The following is a 27903-nucleotide window of genomic DNA, read 5'->3' on the forward strand; positions in this document are numbered from 1 at the left end:
TTTAATTGGTCTTAGGAAAAGCAAAGGCGAAATGGAAATTCAATTCTCCTGGACCTTTGTTCAAAATGCATTTTTCCGTCTCTACTGTAAGGAGCGAATTTTAATGAGCTTGATTCTCACCATTTGGCCATGCATTTGTAATCCTTGTTCACACTTTGTGAAAGAAAAAACATTTGATGAAAGAAATTGGACAATAATGGAAATCTTGTCTGAGCAGAACAAATTGGAATTATCAAATACATTGCAGGATGACTGGCATGCCGCAGCTGGGGAGAGGAGAAGCATCAGAACTGGTGACTTAAAAAAAGTCTCTCTCCCCAAAATGCCACTATCAGCCTGCCAACAGTCTTGTCCTGCACAGAGAGATAGCATTCCAGAGTGGAGAGGGCTTTGGAGCCAGACAGACCTGGGTTTGAAGCCTGCCCCCAACCTTTAATGGTAGGTCACTTAATTTTCCTTATCCTCAGTTTCTTCATCTGTATAATGGGGTAATAACGTCCACCTTGCAGCCTTGTGAGGACTGAAAGAAATGAATTATGGGAAAGTGCCTGGCACGTAATAGGGGCTCAGAGAATGACCAAGAGGAGCATTTCAAAGGAAGAATCAGTGGCAGGGCTGAGGAAGACGTGTGAGGTTCCTGGCTTGTTTCCTCTTTAGAAGAGAGAAGTGGGCAGGGCCAGGGATGTGTTTGTATGCTGGTGGTGGTGGTGGGGTCTTCCTAGCCCTTCTTCTCAGTCACTCTGGGACAGCAAATAACCAGTCAGGGCCTTTTGCAGAGGAGTCCACTCAGGATTCTAATCTGTAGTTACGAAAGCTCCAAGAGTCCATGCTTACCCCGTGAGCTTTGTGCGGCCCCTATATGGCAATTGAGGTCATATAGCTAAGCACAGTTCACCAATGAGGCAATGAGTTAAGAGCTCACCAATGAGGCAATGAGTTAAGAGTTTCTCCGCCAGCAAGTAGGTCAAGTAGCACAAACGGTGGGGGGAAGGGGGGTTGGCCAAACGTACTATTTAGGGCTCTGTGGAGTAGTATCAGAAAAGGAAAAGAGAGATTTCTTGGCCTTAGAGCTTGTAATTTAACAGAGAAGGGAGAGAAAAAAATAGCTATAGCCACCTAGGGTGCTAACTGTAAAGATCCAGTGGCCATACAACTTTTTTTTTTTTCCCTCGGAGACAGTGTCAAAATCAAACATTCGCCGAGGGCCTCAAACCACATGCCCAGGGTTGGGTTCAGAAAATACAGTCCCTGTTTCTCTTCGTGTATTGTTCTGGACTCAGCCCCTGAGCACCTTCTGTGCTCCCAGAATTCCCTCCCTGTTAGGAGTGTAGGTATACCCAGGGTTTGACGGATCTGGGTTTTCAAGTCCCTCACTCACTTTATTATGGCCTTGGGGAAGCACCTATCCTCTGGACACCTCAGTTTTTTCATCTTTAAAACGATCACATCACAGGGCAGTGGCTGTGATAATTTAAGGATGCTTTTTTGGACAGGCTTGTGCTACACCCTCAGGATGAACGGACGAAGAGGTTCCAGTTTCTTCCTTCAAGGCAGTGGTTCTCCACCTGGGGCAGCTTTGCCCCCTCAGAGGACAATTGGCAACGTCTGGACACATTCTGGCTGTCGCTATTCAGCGTGGGACATGAAGATGCTAAATATTCTACAATGCATAGGACAGCCCCCTACCTCCCCCGGCAAAGTTCCTTCTGATTTTAGAATTAGAAGATGAAGATGGGCCCACTAGAGGTTTTCCTCTTCTGAGAAGAGGGAAAATGTCATGATCCTCATCGCCATGTTTACCCCCTCCTACTGCCCTTGATGTCCTGGTCGCAGCTCCCTGGGAGGACGCGCTTCCCACCAGGGGCAACCTGGCGGATGGTGCCACCCTCCTCCATATACATGTCCCCAGTTAAGGACTTCCCGCCGCTGCCGCCGGGAGAGGGGCCTGAGCTGTGGAGTGAAACTGAAAGGAGGGAGCCCGCGCTCCTCGGGTCCTTCGGCAGGAAGGTGAGGCAGGCCCTGCGCAGAACGCCCGGGAGGCTCTGGGGAGATGCAGGGCTTCTCTGGGGACCTAGTAGCCTGCTTGGGGGCGACTTCCTGGAACAGCGGCTCTAGCCAGCGCACAGCCTGACTGTCCAGTGCCAACACCCCAGGGCCCGACGGCAGGGCACCAAGGAGGCGAAAGCCTGCTGGCTGCGCCAGGGCGGCCCAGCCAACTGGCCAGCGACCGAGGCGGGCGCCCGGGTCCACCGTCCCCCGCCCCCCAAACTGGCCGTGGTGGCCCAAACCTTCGAAGGGACCCCAGGGCAGGAGGGGGCAGCTTGGTCTTTCCCCGCCTAAGCCCGGGAGCGCACTCCAGCTTCCTCCCGGCTGCGCCTCCCCGCGGTGGGATGCGCGCGGGACCGGACGGCGACGCTGACTCGGCGGCGGCCGCGTAGGCGGCGGGGGAGATGGGGCCACCCGTCGCCCCGTGCTCCGGGGCCAAGATCTGGTGTCGGGACCGTGTGTGTGAGCCGAGCACGCCCCCGCTGGGCTGGGTCTGCGGCCGGGAGCTCAGGCGGCGGCGGTTAATGATTAATCGCTGACCACCCCGCCTCCAGCCGTTCGGGAGCGTGCGCTCCCGGAGGGTGGGTTTGGCGCGCCAGGGCCAGGCAGCCGGGAGGGGAGCGCCCGGGACAGAGAAGGGAAGGGCCTGCGCGCTGGGGCCTGCGGGCTGACTGGCTGCAGCGAGATTGGAACCTCCTTCCTCCGCGCTCTCCCCGCCTCGCCCAGACACACCCCCCCCCAAACCCCACCCTCGGCCGCCTCCAGCCTCGGCTAGGTTGGGCTGCTCCGGGAAGTTTCCGTGAAAGCGCCCGAAAGCCTGTTACCTTTTCCAGGTGAGCTGGAAAAAGCCCTGCACCCACGCTAGTGAGTTGCGGCCGAGAACTTCGGGCCGCGCGGGGAGGAGGAAGGGGAGTTCAGAAGGTCTTTGGACGCCGCGGCCTGGCCGGCTGTCTTCCTCATGGCTTCGCCCAGCCGTCCTGGCAGTGACTGCTCCCATGTCATCGATCACAGCCACGTTCCCGGGTTCGAGGTGGCCTCCTGGATCAAAATCACCCTCATCCTGGTGTACCTGGCCATCTTCGTGGTGGGCATCCTGGGGAATAGCGTCACCATTCGGGTCACCCAGGTGCTGCAGAAGAAGGGCTACCTGCAGAAGGAGGTGACGGATCACATGGTGAGCCTGGCTTGCTCCGACATCCTGGTCTTCCTCGTCGGCATGCCCGTGGAGTTCTACAGCATCATCTGGAATCCCCTGACCAAGCCCAGCTACACCGTGCCCTGCAAGCTTCACACGTTCCTCTTCGAGGCCTGCAGCTACGCCACGCTGCTGCACGTGCTGACGCTCAGCTTCGAGCGCTACATCGCCATCTGCCACCCCTTCCGGTACAAGGCCATGTCGGGGCCCTGCCACGTGAAGCTGCTGATTGCCTTCGTCTGGGTCACCTCCGCCCTGGTGGCGTTGCCTTTGCTTTTTGCCATGGGAGTCGAGTACCCCTTGGTGAACGTGCCCAGTCACCGCGGTCTCACGTGCAACCGCTCCCGTACCCGCCACCACGAGCAGCCGGAGAGCTCCAACATGTCCATCTGCACCAACCTGTCCAGCCGCTGGACCGTGTTCCAGTCCAGCATCTTCGGTGCCTTCGTCATCTACCTCGTGGTCCTGTTCTCCGTGGCCTTCATGTGCTGGAGTATGATGCGGGCGCTCACGAGGAGTAAGCAGGGCACGCTGGCCGCCCAGGGGCAGCAGCTGCAGGGCAGGAAGTCGGAGAGCGAGGAGAGCAGGAGCGCCCGGAGGCAGACCATCATCTTCCTGAGTGAGTCCTGGGTGGAGGGCCTCCTGGGAGCCGCCCTCACCCCCCTACCCCCACCCCCACCCCGTCACCGCCCGCGGTCCTCTAAACTCGAGTCTTGCCTTGAGAGTGTGAACCTCAGTTCGTTGAGGCTGAAGAGGCATGGATCTGAGCCTCTGCATGTTTCTTCTCTCTGCTTTGGGGACTTGGGTTATGGTCAAAAGAGCACTAGCCCAACAGTCAGAAGGGCTGGGTATGTTCCGCAGTGGCGGCTGTGCGATGGCTGGCCAAGTCACAAAATAGCCTGGGTAAAATGGGGATAACACTGAGAAATGTGAGGGTCCACTTAGGTAATATGAGACAGGTGAAAGTCCTTTGAGAAGGACCCAGTTCTGTGAAGATGGAAGGCAGCATCCTTATCTAGCCCATCTTTATCCTGGAGAACCTTTCTCAGGCAATTAGATGGTGTTCCCATGTTTCTCCTCCTTTGTAGAAACGAGGCTGTCGGGAACACACACAGGCTGGGACTCTATTCTCCCAAAGTGATTTCCTACCCAAGTCTTAAGAAACTGGAGCTCTCAGACACACACTCCCCAAGGTAGTGCTGGCATGTTTGCCCTGGTGGATCTGTTTCTTAACACAGAAACATGGCTGGACCGGCTGGCTTGTTTGTCTGATTCAGAAAATCTGGCTTCACAGATTTCCTGAGACTTGATTGATCATCCCAAATACCAATTCCCTTGCAGAGAACTCGCTTTGTTTTCCAAACTTTTCTTGTGATGCAAATATTTAAAGTCAGATCCTCCTGTGTGCCAGGAAGGAAGGGGTCCATGATCAGTAGCCCCCCAAGGCCTCAGAAGAGGGGCCTGGTGGGCTTTCATGGAGACACACAAAGTGTACTGGAGCAAAGAGTTTTTAAAAATGTCTTTTAGTGGAAAGAAGAAAAAGATATCCTTGTGGGTGTGTGTGAGTCAAGGGGGAGCTATTAGGACAATGTTTCCCCTTTTCCCCAGCTCCCTTTCCAGTGTGGCATCAGAGAAGGAATAAATCATGGTGCTGTTTGTTTTGGTGTGGGAAACCTGAGAAACAGGTTCTAGGGCAAGGAGTTAGGAAAGAAAATTGGAAGGCACTTGAAGAGAAATGGAAAGAACTGGGTATTGTCCCAGCCATGCCCTTGGCTTCTGGTGTGTCCCTACAACTGACCTGACTTGACTCTGGGTCTGTGCGAAATGACAGGAGGGCGTTTGCGGTGTGGGGGTGCCGACTTTGCATCAGGCGCTGTGCTCTTGGCTTATATTTCCATTTCATAGAGGAGCAATTTCAGGCTTAGAGAAGACCTAGTTCAAATGCACTCAGGTGCAGCTCCCAGATTCTAACCTTGGTTCTCAGCGTGTTACCGAGTCCAAGCTCACACTGCTGGCCGCACAGCAGGACAGTAAATTGAGAGACGACGTGTTGGGGCCAGGAATAATGACTTTATTCAGAAAGCCAGCAGAGCGAGAAGATGGTGAACTAGTGTCCCAAAGAACCATCTTACCTGAGTTAAGAGTTCAAACTTCTTTTATATTTAAGGGGGAGGGGGTGTGGCTGCTTGTTGCAAACTTCTTGGTGCTGGAATCCTTTGTTCTTGCAGCTGTACATGTAGGTCAGGTCAGGATGTTCCTATAAACCTCCAACAAGACAGATGTTATTCTCTGTTCTGCAACTTTTTATCTCTATATGAATGGAAACATGTTATATCTTGAAAGGTCAGAGCCTTGAGAGTGGGCCATCCTGTATATTTCAGGCTGTAGGCAACATTCTTGTGGCAAAAGCAATAGAATACAAAGGTTAAAGTAAAAGAAACAGATCCAAGATGGAGTCAGATTTGTTCTTTGCCATTACAAGGGCAGGGAAATGAGTGGCTGCCTGTGGCTTTTTCACAGGCTCATGGGGAAAGGAAAATGAAATAAAGCAGGACTTTGATAAGGTGTTGCAGCCTTTCTGGAAATTGGAGTAAGGCGGCTGTAGCAGGTGACATTGTCTAGGGACTTAGGAAGGGCACCCAGCCCAACTCAATCTCTCTTGCCCATTGGCTTCTGCCCAAAATATTCCAGAAGAAACGGACATTGGATTTGCTTGAACATCTGTTGAAAGACTAGTTCTTCTTTCCGCCATATACCCTTAGGCATATTTTAAACTTTTAGCAGTAATTTATACTTTAGTATGAATGAATTTCCTTTTTTTTTTTTTTTTAAATCTCCCACCCTAATTTAGGAATTAAGACTGCATTTGACCAAGGAAAAAAATAATTGATTCATCTTTGTTCTCTATTGTACCAATCTCTTTTTATTTAAAAAATTTTAATTTCTCTGAATAGATGTCTCTTCTCCTAGTGGGTATTGTTCCAAGTTGAAGTCAGTCTCCATGTTGGAGTTATGTCTCCATTCAGACATAAAATCAGAACGTCACAGACTTTTATGTAGAGACAAATAGGAACTTGGAGATATCTCATCCAGTTAGTAGTCACCTGGAATGAGTCTGCTCTCTCAGCTGCGCTCATTCTTTCCTTGTTGTTCTCTCCGCTTTCTTGTAACAACTATGTATTAATCACCCACTGTGTTCCCAGCATAGATTGTTGAATGGCAATCAGGTGCTCAATGTGTGATAATGTCTTGGGGGAATTTACCATTTGTATTTAGCCCATTTCCTCTGCAGTAGGTTTCCAAAGCAGTTCTTGCAACTGTTCCCACTCCCAGTGAATTTCAAAGACCTTTTAAAAATAGGAGCCTCACTAATTAACTCAAGTTAGGAAATAAATTAATGGAGTGAAGAGGAAGAAATCATGCCCTGCATCCATCAGATTGATACAATGCAATTTACTTTGTGTTTCATAAAACTTATGCTTTGGGGCATTTTTAACCCAGAACAAATGAATATATACATTGTTTAGAAGTCGCTGAATTTAACATAGTGATTTAGCTGTCTTTTTAGCACTTGAGTTAACAGATGTATCAAATTAAAACAAATATTTGCTCATTTCAAACATTTTGCATTTAATGTGAAATGTAAATGACAACAGCACAATGTCTTTGGAGCTCTGGAGGCAATAAAAAAACAATTAAGGAATTTCCCCCCTCATTGTTAAAAATGCTAACTTCTGCATAACAGAAGGGAAATTCATAAATCTAGCCAAGATGAGGAAGTCTATGTAGAACATATTAAATTTCCTTTCTGCATCTTTTGCTATTGTGCCTGACTCTAGCTGAGGTGCTGGGCTGGTGAATAATGAAAACAAATTGGGAACTCTGGGAGGGAAAGAGATGCGGGGACACCTCCTAGCTCTCAAGCAATTTGCAGGAGAAAACAATAATAATGTGAAAGTACACATTTCTGGACACATGAGTGTCCCTTCTTGCCTCTTGTCAGCTCAGTGAGAAATCAGTACTAGACTTATTTCTTTTTGCACGGTCACGGCTAATATGACTTGTCCCTTGCCAGAACAGAGGTTGCCTGGTCTGGATTCCTGTCTCTTCTGGAGGCAAGGAACTGGTGCATTTGTCTCTTTATACCTTAGATGTTGAGAATATGCAAAATGAGTCTTCCTTTCAAGAGGGTTTCCCAGACCTTCCATCTTTTTTTTTTTTTTCTTCCCAGACCTTCCGTCTTATATTTCTGAACTCTCACTTGGAGTTATTTTCAATGCGTGGGGCACCCAGGTCCACAGACACTCGTGTTTGTGTCTGTTGCACATGTGGCTTGCTGTCAGATGTCACCCACTCAAAGTGGAACAAGAGTAGTTTAAACGGAGAGTTGTAATTTGTAACTTGCAAGAGCGTAAAGTGATTGGGACTAGGTTACGCCTACCTCCTAAGGACCTGTAGGGTAGTGATGGGCTTTCAACCATAGTTATGAAAATTTTTTTTACAGATAATTGTGAAATTATGAAATTAAAGAAACATCATAGAGGCTTAGGACTCTGTAATAGGTACACTTTTTTTTGGCATTCTGATTTGCTCTCCTGAGTCAGAGGGAAAGGGAAGGAGCCGCAGAGAGTGATGGGAATTGCACATCAACTTGGGTTGATCTTGGAGAATATCTTGAATGTGGACTTAGCCCCAAGTGTATTTGGATGGAAAGAAGATTGAGAGCTGCTGCTGAACTGAACTACTCTAAAAAGAAGGTTGACGCATATTTGGATATTTGTGGGGTGGGCCAGAGAGAAGCAAGGAGGAGATCAGAATCATATCCTCTGGGTCTGAAGACCTCAGATGTGAGGTCAAAGTCACGTGTTCACGGGAGAGACAGAGAAAGAAAGCTGAGATGTTGACAGTGGCTCCTCTTCACAATCAGTACCTGAAACAAACTTCAAATTAGTTTCTTAAAATGGAGTCCAAAATTTCCCATGAAAAGAGGTTTTATTGGGATGTCATTGTGAAAAACAAAGGTGAAAATTATGAAAAGAAATTTGTCTTATATTTTATCATAGTTTCTAATCATATGTGAATTCTTATAATAATTATTTTCAGAATGAAACAAGTGCTTCACTTGTAATTTTTTCGACAAAATAGTTGTGATAGCCATTGTGTTTGATTTTCTGCAACAGCAAGATTATAAAGAAAGCTTTCTCCCAAGAGCTTCTCTTAATTCAGTTGCTATTTAATTCATCCTCCTTGAAGTACCTGTTTTAGCATCATCCTTGTCAATTTCCCATTGTTTCAGGATTAACTGGTTTAATTCGGCCAGACCTTCCTTTGTCAGTGGCTTGTCATTTGATTCATGTGTTTCTGTAGCTTCCCTTTCATTGACTTCATGAAGTTCTGCACCCCACATACAGGCCATATGCAGAAATATAATTAATTGAAAAATCAATCTCTATACCCTTGTGTATATCAACTGATGACATGAAAATGAATGCCTTGAAGTGCTCTGAAGTGCCCAAAGAATTTTTAAATAATTGTTTTCCTGACTAGTTTAAATTCTGGTCTTACTATCATGTTTGTGTCATTAATTTTCTCAGTAAAGGCTATTTCTGTGGTGTAAAGGGCTAAGCCAACTCAGTCTCTCAGGGAAATATCACCAGAAGTAAATTTACTGACATTTTTAGAGTGAGAGATTATTTTGACTCAAATGTTTGGATATTTCAGGACAAAAGTTTTGCCTCGAGTATTCGGCTTGCTGCCTCTGTTCTCCTCCTCCCTTTGCTGGGGTGGATTGCGTGTAGAGACAGCACAGAGGAAGCATATTGAATTGGGTGTCAAGGAGCCCTGTCCTGCCCCACTGGACAAGGTCCTCTGACCCACCACTTGGATCACACTGTCACCTCTCTCCGCCTTTTCCTTCCGCCCAGCTCCCCTGCTGGTCTGCAACCCTGCGACAACCCGCCTGACTCTCCACCTCTACCCCTTGGCCGCGAACTGAGCACTGAAGAAAAGACTGGTTACCACTGCTGCTGTCAGTTCTTGTAAACAGACGTGTTCAGCCTTACCTGGGCCCTGCTCGCTGATAGCACCTTCCTTTGTAGGGACCGTCAAAGAGCTTGAGCTCCTGGAGCCCCTTTCCTACTTTGAGGGGCCTTGATTGGACACGGCATCACTGGAGGAATGTCTGCATCTACCCTCGCCTAGGCTGTTCGTGCTGCAGCTGCTGGGATCCCATTGATGCCCCCATTCCCAGGCCCATCAAGTTCAAGTCCGTTAATGGCTTCCCATGGCTTTTAGGTCAAGGATCAAAATCCTTAACATAAGACCTCGTGGTCAGCTGCCCCTCCAACTGCATCGGGTGCAGTTCTCCCATTGTGTTAGTCTGCTGGAGCTGCCATGACAAAATACCACAGATAGTGGGGCTTAAACAGCAGACGTTTATTTTCTCACAGTTCTGGAAGCTAGAAATCTGAGATCTGGGAGATGGCAGGGATGGTTTCTGGTGAGACTTCTTTGGTTTGCAAGTAGCAGCTTTCTTACTGAGTCCTCACATGGCCCTTGCTCTGTGAGCACAGAGAGGGAGATCTCTTTATCTCTTCTTTTTGTTAATAAGGAAGCCAGTCCAATGAGATTAGAGCCCTGCCCTTCTGACCTCATTTAACCTCAGTCATGATGGGCATGGCCCATCCTCCCTGACTTAATTTAACCTCCCTTGAAACAAGACTCACAGTTATAATTTTACATTTAATGGTGAAATCATTTGATTGGTGTCTGCCTTCCTTCTGATTCCTTGAGGACAGGAGCTATTCTTTTTTTTTTTAAAGTACTTTTTAGGAACATTGTTTCTTATTTTCACCATCTTTTCTAGTATCTGCCTTGCTTTTTTTTTTTTTTTTTAAATTAATTAATTAATTAATTAATTTTTGGCTGTGTTGGGTCTTCGTTTCTGTGCGAGGGCTTTCTCTAGTTGCGGCAAGTGGGGGCCACTCTTCATCGCGGTGCGCGGGCCTCTCACTATCGCGGCCTCTCTTGTTGTGGAGCACAGGCTCCAGACGCACAGGCTCAGTAGTTGTGGCTCACGGGCCCAGTTGCTCCGCGGCATGTGGGATCTTCCCAGACCAGGGCTCGAACCCGTGTCCCCTGCATTGGCAGGCGGATTCTCAACCACTGTGCCACCAGGGAAGCCCAGGACAGGAGCTATTCTTAATCTTGCTCCCCACTGTCCTTCATCCTAGCATAGGGGCTGGCACACAGCAGATGTTCAATGAAATTTTGTTGACTGAATAAATACCTGAACACGCCTGAGTTTGGGATTGGGGAATGATGTTCTGTTTTCCCTTGGGTGTGCTTTCCTCTAGGAACTTACCATTCCTCAGAATTTTTCTGATTAGTCCAAACCTAAAGATGCTCTCTTGAAAGGGATCTGATTCTTCTCAGGCCTCTGAAAAGTCAAGCCATCGTGGAGGACATTTGAGATTTTATCTCCCCTGAGCCAAGGAACAGTCTGTGTTAATCAGCCCCTGAATATCAGCTTTCACTATGTGTACCTGCCAGAAGTAACCCTGAAATGAAAGTGATTAAGGTGGTGTTTAACAGTGCTTGTTAAACTCTGTTTCACCGGATGATAATGGAATGAGACAACTCGAAAAATTATTTCTTAGCAGGCCCTTTCACCACTTGTTGACAGGGGTGTCCTCAGGGTGATGGAAAGAGGATGCAGCGGGGGCAGTGTTTTGAAAATATTCAACCAATATGTTTTTATTTTCCCCTTAAATTGCATTCACTTGCAGCCCTCTCCCTCAAGTCTTAACCAGAAGGCTTGTCACCCCAGGGAAGCAAAAAAGCAGGTACTGCCTTGTCTAAAGGTATTGTTTTCAGTTTTGAGCCCGGAAGCTGGACTTCTTGACCTCTTTGGCTAGGTTTTGGGAAGGGTGAAGAAAAGACTTCTAAACTCCATAGTCTCTCCCTTTTTTTTTTTTTTTTTTTTAAGCTGTGCCAGGTGGCATGGAGGATCTTAGTTCCCCAACCAGGGATCGAACCTGTGCCCCCTGCATTGGGAGCGCAGAGTCTTAACCACTGGACTGCCAGGGAAGTCCCCGTAGCTCTCCCTTTAATGTACCATGAACCCAGCCTGGTGGATAAGATCAGCCACCATGCCACCTGGTCCAGACAAGACCATAGCTAAGGGGCTTGTCATTTCTCCTTGGCAGCCATTGAAGGGCTTTAAGGGGAGAAGCAGCACAGTTAAATTTGTGCTGCTGCCCCTGGGGTGACAGCATTTGTGGAACTGCAGTTGGAGTCAACATACAGGCCTGGTCATGTTCCCAGAGTGGAAAAGAGACGACCCTTCCCTGGGACACAATCCTGGTGGAGCACCTGATGCCAGTTGGTTCTTCCTGCCATTGTTCAGGCCTCTGGCTCTTGGTTTGTCCAACTCTTGCTGTCGCTGCCGCCTTCCATGGCCAGAGAGTGACTGTGCTTCCCTTCAGCTCCTTATCTGTCCCCAGCATGGAGGCCCCAAGCGCCTCCACATTGCACAGGCTCTGGTTAGGAGCTGGCTTGGTCGTAGTCGCTCTAACTTATCTCCACTGTGCAGTGGTCTGCTCGTTCTTCAGTGACAGTTTCAAGTCCCCACTTCTTCCTCCAAGCCTTCCCACACTGATCTTCTGTGAACGATGAGCCATCTGAGACCCCATTTCTCAGATGGGGTCCCATGTGTTGTCTCCCAACTATTCGTTTTTTTTTTAAAGAATTGCTTTGCTTATTTTATTTTTGGCTGCGTCGGGTCTTAGTTGCGGGCCCTTCGTTGCGGCGCGCAGGCTTCTCTCTAGTTGTGGCGCGTGGGCTCTGTATTTGAGGCATGTGAGCTCAGTCGTTGTGGCGCGCGGGCTTAGTTGCCCCACCGCGTGTGGGATCCTAGTTCCCCGACCAGGGATCGAACCAGTGTCCCCTGCGTTGGAAGGTGCATTCCCAACCACTGGACCACCAGGGAAGTCCCTCTCCCAGCTATTCTTGGGGCTTCCTGAGATCAGGGACCGTGCACGCTCATAGTTCTTCAAATACCCTGCTGGGCTGGGGCCGCCGTGGCTGTGAACTGCTTTAACAGGTGCTGGGATTGAAATTCCCTGTCAGTGGTGGGCTCTTGGGTAGGAAGGGGACCACACAAAGCTGTGATCCTCAGGAAATCGCTTCGCCTCTACCTGCCTTTCTTCCTCTTCCCTGTGGTAGGCAGAAATCTGAGATGGCTCCTGGAATTCTGGAACCCTGGTGTACATACGTCTGCTCCCACTTATTCAGTCAAACACTAATCGAGGTGTTGCAGTGAAGGGATTTTGCAGAAGTAATTAAGTTCCCGAATCAGTTGACCTTAAAATAGGGAGATTTTTCTGCGTGGGCTTAATCAAGTCACAAGACCGTTTAAATCTGGGTCTAGAAGTCAGAGACAGGGGACCTCAGAGATTCAAATCACAAGAGGGGGTGGGAGGTAAGAGGCATTCTCTATTATTGGCTTTGGAGATCTGGAGGGGTCACTGGCAGGGAATGTAGGTGGTCCCTAGGAGCTGAGCGCCAGGAAAGAAATGGGGATCTGAATGAGCTGAGAGGTGGATTTCCCCCCAGCACCTTCAGAAAAGAATTCAGCCTGGCTGATACCATGAGACCCTGAGCAGAGATCTCAGCCATGCCGGGTCTGGAGTTCCGATCTACAGAAATGTGAGCTAATAAATAGATGTTGTTATGTAGCAGTAGAAAACTGATACATTCCCTGAACTCCGGTAAGGGGCTCCAAGGTAGACGCATGTCCTGCCTTAGTTATATCTTCCAAACCTAATCTCTAGAAGCTTCTCTGTGAAAAGTCCCACCTTCTAAGACCTGTACCCATGGCCCAGCCATTCCTGGATTCACCCACCATTTATTGAACACCTGCTAAGGCTCAAGTGATTAGGAAATTTACCATGATCCGGGGCACCATGGGATTTTCTCTGGACTTTTAGACTCTTATTTGGGGAATTCAAACTTTGCAGGTTTGAGTCCCATCAGCTGGAAGTTTGAACCCCTGGATACCTTGGTTGTCAAAGAGGAGGACTGTGGTAGATTCATCTTTTAATTATCATGCATTGCGTAGCTCTTTTTCCTCAGAGCCTGGCACTTAGAAGGTGCTGAACGAAAGTTGGGTGAATCAGTGAATGGGCAGCTTTGCTGCTTTCCAGAGCCTTCTCACCAGAGCAGAGCGCTTACATTCTTCATCATTTAGCTTCAAATGGAAAAAGGGGGGTGGACAGTGGGAGCCAACCCCAGTGCTGAAAGCACGTCTGAGTACGAGAAATGTCTCAGGCTAACAAACTTTACCATTTTCTGATGTTAGGGGTTTCTGCCAACTGAGAAACTTGACAAAATTTCCTGTTTGCACTTAACTGTGTGTAAGAGCCATTCTGGCGGGCAGAAGCCTGCCAGACATCTCATCAGGCTCTTTTACACATTTCAAGGGGGGCTGGGTAGCTGGAGAGCAGTGGTGGTACCAGGATCTGATAGACGGGGATCAAGAGGCTGCAGCATCATACTGGAAACCAAAGGCCTGCATACGTGGGAGTCAGGCCCAGTTGGGGGATGAGGTTCATTGAATTTGTAGAGAAAAGCCATCTTCTTTCTCTAGTGAAGGGGAAAAAAATCCAGCTTACCTTAGAAATAAAACACTACACACAGGGTATTGGGGTAGAAGCAAACTCATTTGGTCTCTGGCTTTACATATTATTATTCTTTGGAAGACATGACCTACTCAGCAGAAACAAAGCTTTCTGGGAAATTTATGGGTCGACTTTCTATGTGCCACAGTTCTGAAGGATGAAATATCATGTTGAACGGACAGCTGCATATTTTGTATATTTAGAGGACAGCTGCTGTGTTGTCACCGTTTTTCAAGTTTGTCTCGACAGGGGAGGCAAGTGAAGTTTGCTTTCCAGAGGGTGAAGAAAACCTGTGTAGAAGTAGCCTGTTCTCCTTCTTGGACCTGGAGTTTTTCTCATTACTGAATCTCTTGAAGGCCCCTTCCTCCAGGAAGCCTTCCTGGACCGGCTTCACCCTGCTCTAAATTCTCCAGCAGGTCTTCGCGTTTCACTTTAGCGCTTCATTCATCAGGTATTTACGAAATCCTAAAATGTGTAGGGTGTCATTTAGACTTTAGAGATCAAGATGCTCATTCTCCCCTTCGAGGAGCGTAATATTTCTCTAGTTGGGGCATCAAAGTATAGAGGTGGAGCCTTGTAGAAGGGAGCCTAAAAATACCCTTGATGAAGAGTGGCGGGTAATGGCTGCTTATAAAGTAAACTGGTTCTGAGCACCGGCATTTTTAATAGGGTGGTTAATTGGACGTCACCCACCCCAGAGATGTTCTCTACAAACTTGATATTCACTGTGTGGTCCATAGATCAGCAGCATCCACATCACCTGGAAATTGTAAACTATAGAGTCTTGGGCCACACCCCGCACCTACTGAATTAGAATCTGCATTGCGTGCAGGTCTCTGTGATTCCTACGCAGATTAAAAGCTTGAGGAGCACCTATCTACGACATGTGGAAGGGATTCTTTAACTCAAAAAGAATAGAAAAGGATGAATTGGGAACGACTGAACTCACCATATGTAGTAAGGACTAGTTAGAGTTGTAATAGGAACTCTTTGTAGTCATGACAAGTGGGAATTTGCTCCATGACACTTAGGCAGAAGAAACTTCACATTATTTTGAAAAAGAAACTTAAGTCAGGCTCCAAACCTCCATTTGCAAGGTAGTGAAAATTCAATCTCAGTGAAGTTTAGGGGAAGACGTCCCCTGACTCATGTTGTATTAAAATTCAAGGGGGCTTATGAGATGCCCAGAAAATGAAGCATTTGGTCCTTCTTTCAAAATAGGTGTTTTGTTCAGAGCACTTCCTGTTCCCTCTTCTCTAGCATTCTGCTGCTAAGGCTGATCAGAGCACCGGACCAGCCAATCAAGGGACCGGCCTTTATACTTTATTCCTTATAACATCACCATCATGAGAGTAGAATTATCCTTGGTTTTCAGAATTGCCCGAGGTAATCACCCATGGAGATTTGAGCTACAGTCTAACTCCGAAGTCCATGTTCTTCCCTCAGCAAAGAGATGGGCTCTTCGAATAGGATGTGGTCCAGCTGTGGGGGCCTTGTTACGGGCGGTGAGGGATGAGGAGGGAAGAAACCAGGATGCCAAGTCTGGTGCATGTTTCTTTTTTGTTGTTTTTGTTTTTTATTTTAGCCACACTGGCGAGGCAGGTGGGATCTTAGTTCCCTGACCAGGGAAAGGGCTCAAACCCGCGCCCCCAGCAGTAGAAGCACAGATCCCACAGAACCCCTGGACTGCCAGGGAAGTCCCCTTGAGTACCCTTCTTATGTTTGGGGACTTTGCTCTCTTTTTTTTCTTCCAGTTTTATTGAGATACAATTGACATACAGTATTGTGTAAGTTTAAGGCATACAGTATAATGATTTGACTTCCATACATCATGAAATGTTAAATAAGTTTAGAGAGCATCCATCGTCTTCTGTAGATACAAACTTAAAGAAATAGAAAAAATTTTTTGTCCTTACGATGAGAGCTCTTAGGATTTGTTCTCTTAGCAACTTTCTTATATAAGGTACAGCTGTGTTCATTATATTTATCATGTTGTACATTACATCCCTAGTAGTTATTTATCTTATAAACGGAGGTTTGTACCTTTTAACTACCTGCATCCAATTTCCCCCCTACCCTTACCCCCTGCCACGAATCTGATGTCTTTTTCTGTGAGTTTGTTTATTTTGCCACAATAATGGATTGACAACACTGTGTTCGTTCCTGGTACACAGCATAGTGATTCGCTATTTCTACACATTTCAAAAAGATCACCGTGAGCCTAGTTACCATCTGTCACTATACAAAGATATTACAAAAGAATTGGTTATATTCCTCCCACTGTACATTTCATACCCGTGACTCATTTATTTTGCATCTGGAAGTTTGTACCTGTTAATCTCCCTCGTTTATTTCTCTCTACCCTCTCTGGCAACTACCTGTTGGTTTTCTGTATCTATGACTCTGTTTCTGTTTTGTTATACTTGTTCATTTGTTTTGTTTTTTAGAGTCCACATAGAAGTGAAATTATAAGGTATTTGTCTTTCTCTGTCTGACTTATTTCACTTAGCATACTTCCCTCTAGGTCTATCCATGTTGTCATAAATGGCAAGATTTCATTCTTTTTTATGACTGAGTAATATTCCATTATATATATATATGTGTGTGTATATATATACATACATATATATGTGTGTGTATATATATATATATATATATGCATATCTTCTTTATCTATTCATCTATTGATGGGCATTTAGGTTGCTTTCATATCTTGGCTATTGTAAATAATGTTGAAATGAACATGGGGGTGCGTATAACTTTTTGAACAAGTGTTTGTGTTTTCTTTGGATACTCAGAAGTGGAATTGCTGGATGGTATGATAGTACTGTTTTTAATTTTTTGAGGACTATTCATACTATTTTCCATAATAACTTCACCAGTTTACATTCCCACCAACAGCATGAGGGTTCACTTTTCTCCACATCCTCATCAACACATGTTATTTGTTGTCTTTTTGATAATAGCCATTTTGAAAGATGTCAGGTGATATCTCCTTGTGGTTTTTTTTTTTTTAATTAATTAATTTTTGGCTGAGTTGGGTTTTGGCTGCGTTGGGTTTTTTTGTTGCTGCACGCGGACTTTTCTCTAGTTGCGGCGAGCGGGGTCTACTCTTTGTTGCGGTGCGTGGGCTTCTCATTGCAGTGGCTTCTCTTGTAGCAGAGCATGGGCTCTAGGCGTGTGGGCTTCAGCAGTTGTGGCACGCAAGCTCAGTAGTTGTGGCGCATGGGCTTAGAAGATCCGTGGCATGTGGGATCTTCCTGGACCAGGGCTCGAACCTGTGTCCCCTGCATTGGCAGGCGGATTCTTAACCACTGCACCATCAGGGAAGCCCTGCGGTGTTTTTTTGTTTTTTTTTTTTAACTAGTTGGAAGCTTTTAATTTTGCTTATTTTAGGCAACTTATAAGAAAAGTCTTGGGTACATGCATTTTTTTTCCCCACATCTTTATTGGGGTATAAATGCTTTACAATGTTGTGTTAGTTTCTACTGTATAACAAAGTGAATCAGCTACATGTATACATATATCCCCATATCCCCTCCCTCTTGAGCCTCCCTCCCACCCTCCCTATTCCACCCCTCTAGGTGATCACAAAGCACTGAGCTGATCTCCCTGTGCTATGCAGCTGCTTCCCAGTAGCTATCTATTTTACATTTGGTAGTGTATATATGTCCATGCTACTCTCTCACTTCATCCCAGCTTCCCCTTCCCCCGCCGTGCCCTCAAGTCCATTATCCACATCTGCGTCTTTATTCTTGCCCTGCCACTAGGTTCATCAGTACTGCTTTTTAAAATTCCATATATATGCGTTAGCATACGGTATTTGTTTTTCTCTTTCTGACTGACTTCACTCTGTATGACAGATTCTAGGTCCATCCACCTCACTACAAATAACTCAATTTCATTCCTTTTTATGGCTGAGTAATATTCCATTGTATATATGTGCCACATTTTCTTTATCCATTCATCTGTTGATAGACATTTAGGTTGCTTCCATGTCCTGGCTATTGTAAATAGTGCTGCAATGAACATTGTGGTACATGACTCTTTTTGAATTATGGTTTTCGCAGGGTATATGCCCAGTAGTGGAATTACTGGGTCATATGGTAGTTGTATTTTTTGTTTTTTAAGGAAGCTCCATGCTGTTCTCCATAGTGCTTTTCTCCACACCCTCTCCAGCATTTATTGTTTGTAGATTTTTTGATGATGGCCATTCTGACCGGTGTGAGCTGATACCTCACTGTGGTTTTGATTCGCATTTCTCTAATGATTAGTGATGTTGAGCATCTTTTCACGTATTTCTTGGCCATCTGTATGTCTTCTTTGGAGAAATGTCTATTTAGGTCTTCTGCCCATTTTTGGATTGGGTTGTTTGTTTCTTTAATATTGAGCTGTATGAGCTGTTTATATATTTGGAGATTAATCCTTTGTCAGTTGCTTCATTTGCAAATATTTTCTCCCATTCTGAGGGTTGTCTTTTCGTCTTGTTTATGGTTTCCTTTGCTGTGCAAAAGCTTTTAAGTTTCATTACGTCCCACTTATTTGTTTTTGTTTTTATTTCCCTTACTCTAGGAGGTGGGTCCAAAAGGATCTTGCTGTGATTTATGTCATAGAGTGTTGTGCCTATGTTTTCCTCTAAGAGTTTTACAGTGTCTGGTATTACATTTAGGTGTTTAATCCGTTTTGAGTTTATTTTGGTGTATGGTATTAGAGTGTATTCTAATTTCATTCTTTTACATGCAGCTGTCCATTTTTCCCAGCACCACTTATTGAAGAGGCTGTCTTTTCTCCATTGTATATTCTTGCCTCCTTTGTCAAAGATGAGGTGACCATATGTGTGTGGGTTTATCTCTGGGCTTTCTATCCTGTTCCACTGATCTATATTTCTGTTTTTGTACCACTACCATACTGTCTTGATTACTGTAGCTTTGTATTATAGTCTGAAGTCAGGGAGCCTGATTCCCCCAGCTCTGTTTTTCTTTCTTAAGATTGCTTTGGTTATTCGGGGTCTTTTGTGTTTCCATACAAATTGTAAAATTTCTTGTGCTAGTTCTGTGAAAAATGCCATTGGTAATTTGATAGGGATTGCATTGAACCTGTAGATTGCTTTGGGTACTATAGTCATTTTCACAATATTGATTCTTCCAATCCAGGAGCATGGTATATCTCTCCATCTGTTTATGTTATCTTTAATTTCTTTCATCAGTGTTTTATAGTTTTCTGAGTACAGCTGTTTTGCCTCCTTAGGTAGGTTTATTCCTAGGTATTTCATTCTTTTTGTTGCGATGGTAAATGGGATTATTTCCTTAATTTCTCTTTCTGATCTTTCGTTGTTAGTGTATAGGAATGCAAGAGATTTCTGTGCATTAATTTTGTATCCTGCAAACTTACCAAATTCATTGATTAGTTCTAGTAGTTTTCTGGTGGCATCTTTAGGATTTTCTATTTATAGTGTCATGTCATCTGCAAACAGTGACAGTTTTACTTCTTTTTTTCCAATTTGTATTCCTTTAATTTCTTTTTCTTCTCTGATGGCCTTGGCTAGGGCTTCCAAAACTATGTTGAATAATAGTGGTGAGAGTGGACATCCTTGCCTTGTTCCTGATCTTAGAGGAAATGCTTTCAGTTTTTCACCATTGAGTATGATGCTTGCTGTGAGTTTGTCACGTATGGCTTTCATTATGTTGAGGTAGGTTCCCTCTATGCCCACTTTCTGGAGAGTTTTCTATCTTAAATGAGTGTTGAATTTTGTCAAAAGCTTTTTCTGCATTTATTGAGACGATCATATGGTTTTGGTTCTTCAATTTGTTAATATGGTGTATCACATTAATTATTTTGCGTATATTAAAGAATCCTTGCATCCCTGGGATAAATCCCACTTGATCATTGTGTATGATCCTTTTAACGTGTTGTTGGGATTCTGTTTGCTAGTATTTTGTTGAGGATTTTTGCATCTATGTTCATCAGTGATATTGGTCTATAATTTTCTTTTTTGTGATATCTTTGTCTGGTTCTGGTATCAGGGTGATGGTGGCTTCATAGAATGAATTTGGAAGTGTTTCTCCCTCTGCAGGTTTTTGGAAGAGTTTGAGAAAGATGGGTGTTAGCTCTCCTCTAAACGTTTGATAGAATTCGCCTGTGAAGCCATCTGGTCCTGGGCTTTTGTTTGTTGGAAGATTTTTCATTACAGTTCCAATTTCATTACCTGTGATTGGTCTGTTTATATTTTCTAATTCTTCCTGGTTCAATCTTGGGAGGTTGTACTTTTCCAAGAATTTGTCCATTTCTTCCAGGTTGTCCATTTTATTGGCATATAGTTGCTTGTAGTAGTCTCTTATGATCTTTTGTATTTCTGCTGTGTCGGTTGCAATCTCTCCTTTTTCATTTCTAATTTTATTGATTTGAGTCCTCTCCCTTTTTTTCTTGATGAGTCTGGCTAAAGGTTTATCAATTTTGTTTATCTTCTCAAAGAACCAGCTTTTAATTTTATGATCTTTGTTATTTTATTTTATTTTTTTTATTTCATTTATTTCTGCTCTGATCTTTATGATTTCTTTCCTTCTCCTAACTTTCGGTTTTCTTCGTTCTTCTTTTTCTAGTTGGTTTAGGTGTAAGATTTGATTGTTTATTTGAGATTTTTCTTGTTTCTTGAGGTGAGCTTGAATTGCTATGAACTTCCCTCTTAGAACTGCTTTTGGTGTATCCATAGGTTTTGGATCGTTGTGTTTTCGTTGTCATTTGTTTCTAGGTATTTTTTAATTTCCTCTTTGATTTCTTCAGTGATCTCTTGATTATTTAACAGCGTGCTGTTTAGCCTCCATGTAGTTGTGTTTCTTACTGTTTTTTTCGTGTAATTCACTTCTAATCTCATAGCATTGTGGTCAGAAAAGATGCTTGATACGATTTCAGTTTTCTTAAATTTTCTGAGGCTTGATTTGTGACCCAAGATATGATCTGTTCTGGAGAGTGTTCCACGTGCAGTTGAGAAGAAAGTGTATTCTTCCGCTTTTGGGTGGAATGTCCTAAAAATATCAATTAAGTCTCTCTGGTCTACTGTATCATTTAAAGCTTGTGTTTCCTTATTTATTTTCTGTCTGGATGATCTGTCTATTGGTGTATGTGGGGTGTTAAAGTCCCCCATCATTATTGTGTTACTGTCGATTTCTCCTTTTATGGCTGTTAGCATTTGCCTTATGTATTGAGGTGCTCCTGTGTTGGGTGCATAAATATTTATAATTGTTACGTTTTCTTCTTGGATTGATCCCTTGGTCATTATGTAGTGTTCTTCCTTATCTCTTGTAAATGTCTTTATTTTAAAGTCTATTTTATCTGATATGAGTAGTGTTACTCCAGCTGTCTTGTGATTTCCATTTGCATGGAATATCTTTTTCCATCCCCTCACTTTCACTCTGTATGTGTCCCTAGGTCTGAAGTGGGTCTATTGTAGACAGCATAAATAAGGTTCTTGTTTTTGGATCCTTTCAGCCAGTCTGTGTCTTTTGGTTGGAGCATTTAATCTATTTACATTCAAGGTGATTATTGATATGTATGTTCCTATTACCATTTTCTTAATTGTTATGGGTTTGTTTTTGTAGGTCCTTTTCTTCTCTTGTGTTTTCCACATAGAGAAGTTCCTTTAGCATTTGTTGTAGAGGTGGTTTGGTGGTGCTGAATTCGCATAGCTTTTGCTTGTCTGTAAAACTTTTGATTTCTCCATCGAATCTGAATGAGATCCTTGCCGGGTAGAGTAATCTTCATTGTAGGTTTTTCCCTTTCATCATTTTGAGTATTTCCTGCCACTCGCTTCTGGCTTGCAGAGTTTCTGCTGAAAGATCAGCTGTTAACCTTATGGGGATTCCCTTGTATGTTATTTGTTGCTTTTCCCTTGCTGCTTTTAATATTTTTTCTTTGTATTTAATTTTTGATAGTTTGGTTAATATGTGTCTCGGTGTATTTCTCTTTGGGTTTATCTTGTATAGGACTCTCTGCGCTTCCTGGAGTTGATTGGCTATTTCCTTTTCCATGTTAGGGAAGTTTTCGACTGTAATCTCTTCAAATATTTTCTCAGTCACCTTCTTTTTCTCTTCTTCTTCTGGGACCCCTATAATTCAAATGTTAGTGCATTTAATGCTGTCCCAGAGGTCTCTGAGACTGTCCTTAATTCTTTTCATTCTTTTTTCTTTATTCTGCTCTGTGGCAGTTATTTCCACTATTGTATCTTCCAGGTCACTTATCTGTTCTTCTGCCTCAGTTATTCTGCTATCAATTCCTTCTAGAGTATTTTTAACTTCAGTTATTGTGTTATTTGTCACTGTTTGTTTGCTGTTTAGTTCTTCTAGATCCTTGTTAGTTGTTTCTTGTGTTTTCTCTATTCTGTTTCTGAGATTTTGGATCATCTTTACTGTCATTACTCTGAATTCTTTTTCAGGTAAGTTGCCTATTTTGTCATCATTTATTTGGTCTTGTAAGTTTTCACCTTGCTCCTTCATCTGTAACATATTTTTTTGCCATTTCATTTTTTTTTTTTATGGGTGGTGCTGTATTCCTGTCTTACTGGTTTTTTGGCCTGAGGCATCCAGCACTAGAGTTTGCAGGCAGTTGTATAGAGCTGGGTCTTGGTGCAGAGATGAGGACCTCCGGGAGGCCTCACTCCAATTAATATTCCCTGGGGTCTGAGGTTCTCTGTTACTCCAGCGGTTTGAACTTAGAGCTCCCACTGCAGGAGCTTGGGCCCATCCTCTGGCCTGGGAACCCAGATACCACAAGCAACGTGGTAAGGCAAAAAAAAAAAAGAAAAAAACAGAAAAAATGGAGCAGTACAATAACAAAGAATAAATAACAAAATAAAATTAGAAAAATAAAATATATATTAGGAAAAATAAAAATATAATTGAAACATTGAAACAACTGCAATAAGGTAAAACAAAACCACAAGAGAAAAAAGAAAAAAAAGGGGGGGGGGCAAGCCAAAAGGAGTAGAACAATAACAACTTATAAAGAATAAAAGAAAATTATCAAAATAAAAAGATTTATTAGAAAATATAAAAATATAAATTAATCAACAACAATGAGTCAACAACAAGGTAAAACAGAACCCCAATCTAAAAGAGGAGAAAAGATAAAGAAAAAAAACCCAAACCTTGGCTACGTGGGGGTGGAGTTTAGGCAGAGGTGGAACTTAGGCAGGGGCGGGGTTTAGGGTGGGGTGGGACCTAGGGGGGGGTGGGGCGGTGATGTTTGAGTGTGGGGGTGGAGCCTAGGCTCAGGACCCATGCAGCTGGAAAAGGCCTTAGGGGCGCAGCCTAGGCGGGACGTTGTTGAAGCATGGGGCAGGGCCTCTGCTTAGGACCGGCCCAGAAGCAGAGAGGCAGCAAGTCTAAGGGACTGCCTCCAGAGTGTGGAGTTCCAGTGTTTGGCGGTAGGGCCCTGGGTGAGGGTGTGTGGGTGGGGTTTAGGCTCAGCTCATTGGAGGGGGTCTCCGAGTGCAGAGGTAGAGCCCTGGGTGGGGGTGTAGGGGCGGGGCTTGGGCTCTGCACAGCAGGAGGGAGACTCTGAGGGCAGAGGATTAGGCCTGGGAGCCCAACAGGCTCCCTGGTGCCTAAGTGGACAGGGAAAGCACTGGCCACATTGACTGCCATTCCTCCGTGTCCCCCCATGTCTTCCCCAGGGTCTCCCCCGTTCCCGCTGGACCGCGAACCGTGGGTAGGTCCTGCTGGGTGTAGGAACTCCTACCTTCCCCCAGCTGCCCCTAAGGGGTGCCAGTCCCATAGTTCTGGCCTTTACTTTTGCTCCCCCTTCCCTGCCTCCCATTCCCTCAGGATCTGCCCGGCTGGAGGGGCCTCCGTGGGCAGAGGATCAGGCCCGGGATCTCAGCAGGCTCCCGGGGGCCCAAGTGGGCAGGGGAAAACTGGCCACTCTTCCTTTTGATTCTCTGCCCTCCCAGTGGTCCCCCAATTTCCTCCTTCAGGTGTGGGATCCCTTCCCCTCCCCCAGCCACCCCTCAGGGGTGCCAGTGCAGTCCCACCTCCACTTCTCCCCTCTCACTCCTCCCCCCACACTCCTCCCCCCACACCCCACGTCTTACTCGGTCTCTGGGGGCTCCTCCCATCTCCTTAGGTGTCCGTGGTCCCCCACCAGTGCCTGGTAGGTGCCCTAGTTGTGTGGAGACGGGAATTCCGCATCCCCTTAGTCCGCCATCTTGAGTCCTCCCCTCATGGTGGTTTTGATTTGCATTCCCCTAATGATTAGTGATGTTGAGCATCTTTTCATGTGCTGGTTGGCCATTTATATGTTCTTTGGAAAAGTGTCTATTCAGGTCCTCTGCCCATTTTTTAATTGGGTTGTTTACTTTTTTGTTGTTGAGTTGTATGAATTCTTTGTATATTCTGGATATTACTCTTTATCAGATATATCATTTCCAAATATTTTCTCCTATTCAGTAAGCAACCTTTTTGTTTTCTTGATAGTTTCCTTCTCTGTGCAAATACTTTTGGATGTAGTCTCATTTGTTTATTTCTGTTTCCTTTGCCTGAGGAGATAGATCCATAAAATTATTGTTAAGGCTGATGTCAAAGAGCATATTGCCTATGTTTTCTTCTAGAAATTTTATGGTTTTAGGTCTTACATTTATGTCTTTAATCCATTTGGGTTTATTTTTATATATGGTGTGAGAAAGTAGTGCAGTTCGATTCTTTTGCATGTAGTTGTCCAGTTTTCCAAACATCATTTATTAACAGGCTGTCCTTTCCCCACTGTATATTTTTGCCTCCTTTGTCATAGATTATTAACCCATAAAAGTGTGGGTTTATTTCTGGGCTCTCTATTCTCTTTCATTGATCTATGTGTCTGTTTATGTGCCACTACCATACTGTTTTGATTATTGTAGCTTTGTAGTTTAGTTTGAAATCAGGGCGCATGATACCTCCAGCTTTGTTCTTCTCTAGATTGTTTTGGCTATTCAGGGTCTTTTGTGTTTGTATAGAAATTTTGGAATTATCTGTTGTAGTTATGTGAAAAATGGCATTTTGATAAGGATTTCATTGAATCTGTAGATTGCCTTGGGTAGTATGGTCATTTTAACAATATTAATTCTTCTAGTCCATGAGCATGGTATGTCTTTCCATCTGTTTCTGTCATCTTCAATTCCTTTCATCAGCATCTTAACATTTTCTGAGTACAGGTCTTTTACCTCCTTAGATTTATTTCTAGGTATTGTAGATTTTTGATGCAAATGAAAATGGGATGTTTAAAAAAATTTCTTCCTTACGGTTTGTTGTTAGTATATAGAAATGCAACAGATTCTGTATATTAATTTTGGAACTTTACAGAATTTATTGATGAGTTCTAGTAGGTTTTTGGTGACATCTTTAGGATTTCCTATGTTTAATACCATGTCATCTGCAAACAGTGACAGTTTTAATTCTTCCTTTCCAATTTGGATTCATTTGGTTTTTTGTTTTGAATGATTGCTGTGGCTAGGGCTTCCAATACCATGTTGAATAAAAGTGGCAAGAGTGGGCATCCTTGTCTGGTTCCTGATCTTAGAGGAAATGCTTTCATTTTCACTGTTGAGTATGATGTTAACTGTGGGCTTGTCATATATGGTCTTTATTATGTGAGGTATGCTCCCTCTATACCCACATTCTGAAGAGTTCTTATCATAAACGGATGTTGAATTTTGTCAGTTTTTTGTCTATTCATTGGGATGATCATATGGTTTTTATTCTTCAGGTTGTTAATGGGGTGTATCACAATGATTGATTTGTGGATACTGACCGATCTTTGTATCCCTGGGATAAATCCCACTTGGTCATTGGTGTATGATCCTTTCAATGTAATATTGAATTCAGTTTGCTAATATTTTCTTGAGAATTTTAGTATCTATGTTCATCAGTGATATTGGCCTGTAATTTTGTGTGTGTGTGATTTTTTTTTCTGGTTCTGCTATCAGGGTGATGCTGGCCTCATAGAATGAGTTCAGAAGCATTTTTTCCTCTGCAGTTTTTGTCAGTAATATGAGAAGAATTGGTGTTAACTCTTCTTTAAAAGTTTGATGGGATTCACCTGTGAAGCCATCTGGTCCTGGATTTTGTTTGTCGGGAGTTTTTTTTTTTTCTTTCTTACTGATTCAGTTTCATTACTGGGATTGGTCTGTTCATATTTTCTATTTCTTCATGGTTCAGTCTTGGGAGATTGTACATTTCTAGGAATTTGTCCATTTCTTCTAGGTTGTCCATTTTATTGGCATATAGTTGTTTGTAGTAGTCTCTTATGATCCTTTATATTTCTGTGTTGTCAGATGTACCTTCTCGTTTTTTATTTCTGATTTTATTGATTTGGGTCCTCTCTCTTTTTTTCTTGTTGAGTCTAGCTAAAGGTTTATCAGTTTTGTTTATCTTTTTAAAGTACCAGCTTTTCTTACATTTCTCTTTTCGATTGTTATTTAGTGTCTATTTCATTTATTTCTGCTCTGATTTTTATTATTTCTTTCCTTCTACTAACTTTGGGTTTTGTTTGTTCTTCTTCTAGTTCCTTTAGGTGTATAGTTAGGTTGTTTAATTGACATTTTTCTAGTTTCCTGAGGTAGACTTTTATTGCTACAAAATTCTTTCTTAGAACTGCTTTTTCTGTGTCCCATAGATTTTGGATCATTGTGTTTTTGTTTTTGTTTGTCTCTAGGTATCTTTTGATTTCTTCTTTGATTTCTTCAGTGGCCCTTTGGTTGTTTAGTCGCATATTGTTTAGCCGCCATGTGTTTGTGCTTTTTCCAGTTTTTTTTGGAAGTTGATTTCTAGTCTCATAGCATTGTGGTCAGAAAAGATGCTTCATATGATTTCAATCTGCTTAAATTTACTAACACTTGTTTGTGGACTAGCATGTAATCTATCCTGGAAAATGTTCCTCGTGCACTTGGAAGGAATGGATATTCTGCTGCTTTTGGATGGAGTGTTTTATACATATCTATTAACGGTGTAATGTGTCATTTAAGGCCAGGTTTTCTTACTGATTTTCTGTCTGGGTGACCTGTCTGAGGTAAGTGGGGTGTGAAAGTCTCCTACTATTATTGTGTTACTGTCAGTTTCTTCCTTTGTTCTGTTAATCTTTGCTTTGTGTATTTAGGTGCTCCTATGTTGGGTGCATATATATTTACAATTGTTATATCTTCTTTTTGGATTGATCCCTTGATCATTATGTAGTATCCTTCTTTGTCTCTTACAACAATCTTTGATTTAGTCTATTTTGTCTGATATAAATATTGCTACCCTGGCTCTCTTTTGGTTTCCATTTGCATGGAATACCTTTTCCCATCTCTCATTTTCCATCTGTGTGTGTCTTTAGATCCGAAGTGAGTCTTTTGCAGGCAGCATATATATGAATCTTGTATTTATTCAGCCACTCTATGTCTTTTGATTGCAGCATTTTGTCCATTTACATTTAAAGTACTTATTGATAGGTATGTACTTACTGCCATTTTGTTAATTTAGGGGAGTTGTTTTTGAAGGGTTTTTTTGTTCTTCTTTTGCTCTCTTCTGTTGTGCTTTGATGATTATCTTTAGTGTTTTGTTTGGGTTACTTTCTCAGTTTTTGTGTGTGTCTATTATAGACTTTTGGTTTGTGGTTACTTTGAGGTTTATATATAGTAATCTATCTATCTATCTTTGTGATTATTTTAAGTTGCTGATCTCTTAAGTTTGAACACATTTTAACAACCGTGTATTTGTACCCCCCCCATGTTTACTCTTTTTGACATCATATTTTACATACTTTTATTTTGCGTATTCCTTAACTACTTATTGTAGGTGTAGATGATTTTATTACTTTTGTCTTTAACCTTCCTACTAGCTTTATAAATGGTTAATTTACTACCTTTGCTCTATATTTGCCTTTACCAATGAGATTTTTCCTTTCATAATTTTTGTATTTCTAGTTGTGGCCTTTTCTCTTCTGCTTGAGAATTCCCTTTAACATTTCTTGTAAAGCTGG

General features: G+C 43.6%; 1 protein-coding gene across 1 annotated transcript in view; it reads left to right on the forward strand.

Moving 5' to 3' along the window:
- Positions 1-2482: 2482 nt before the first annotated feature.
- GPR39 (G protein-coupled receptor 39) overlaps positions 2483-27903 on the forward strand; it is a 235237-nt gene continuing 209816 nt past the window's right edge. Inside the window, exon 1 of the mRNA XM_036858044.1 lies at positions 2483-3860. Within this exon, the coding sequence (XP_036713939.1) occupies positions 3005-3860 (856 nt within the window). The 5' untranslated portion in view covers positions 2483-3004. The remainder of the gene's footprint in view (positions 3861-27903) is intronic.

Source organism: Balaenoptera musculus, chromosome 7, assembly GCF_009873245.2.
Source record: "Balaenoptera musculus isolate JJ_BM4_2016_0621 chromosome 7, mBalMus1.pri.v3, whole genome shotgun sequence".
Classification (NCBI taxonomy): domain Eukaryota; kingdom Metazoa; phylum Chordata; class Mammalia; order Artiodactyla; family Balaenopteridae; genus Balaenoptera; species Balaenoptera musculus.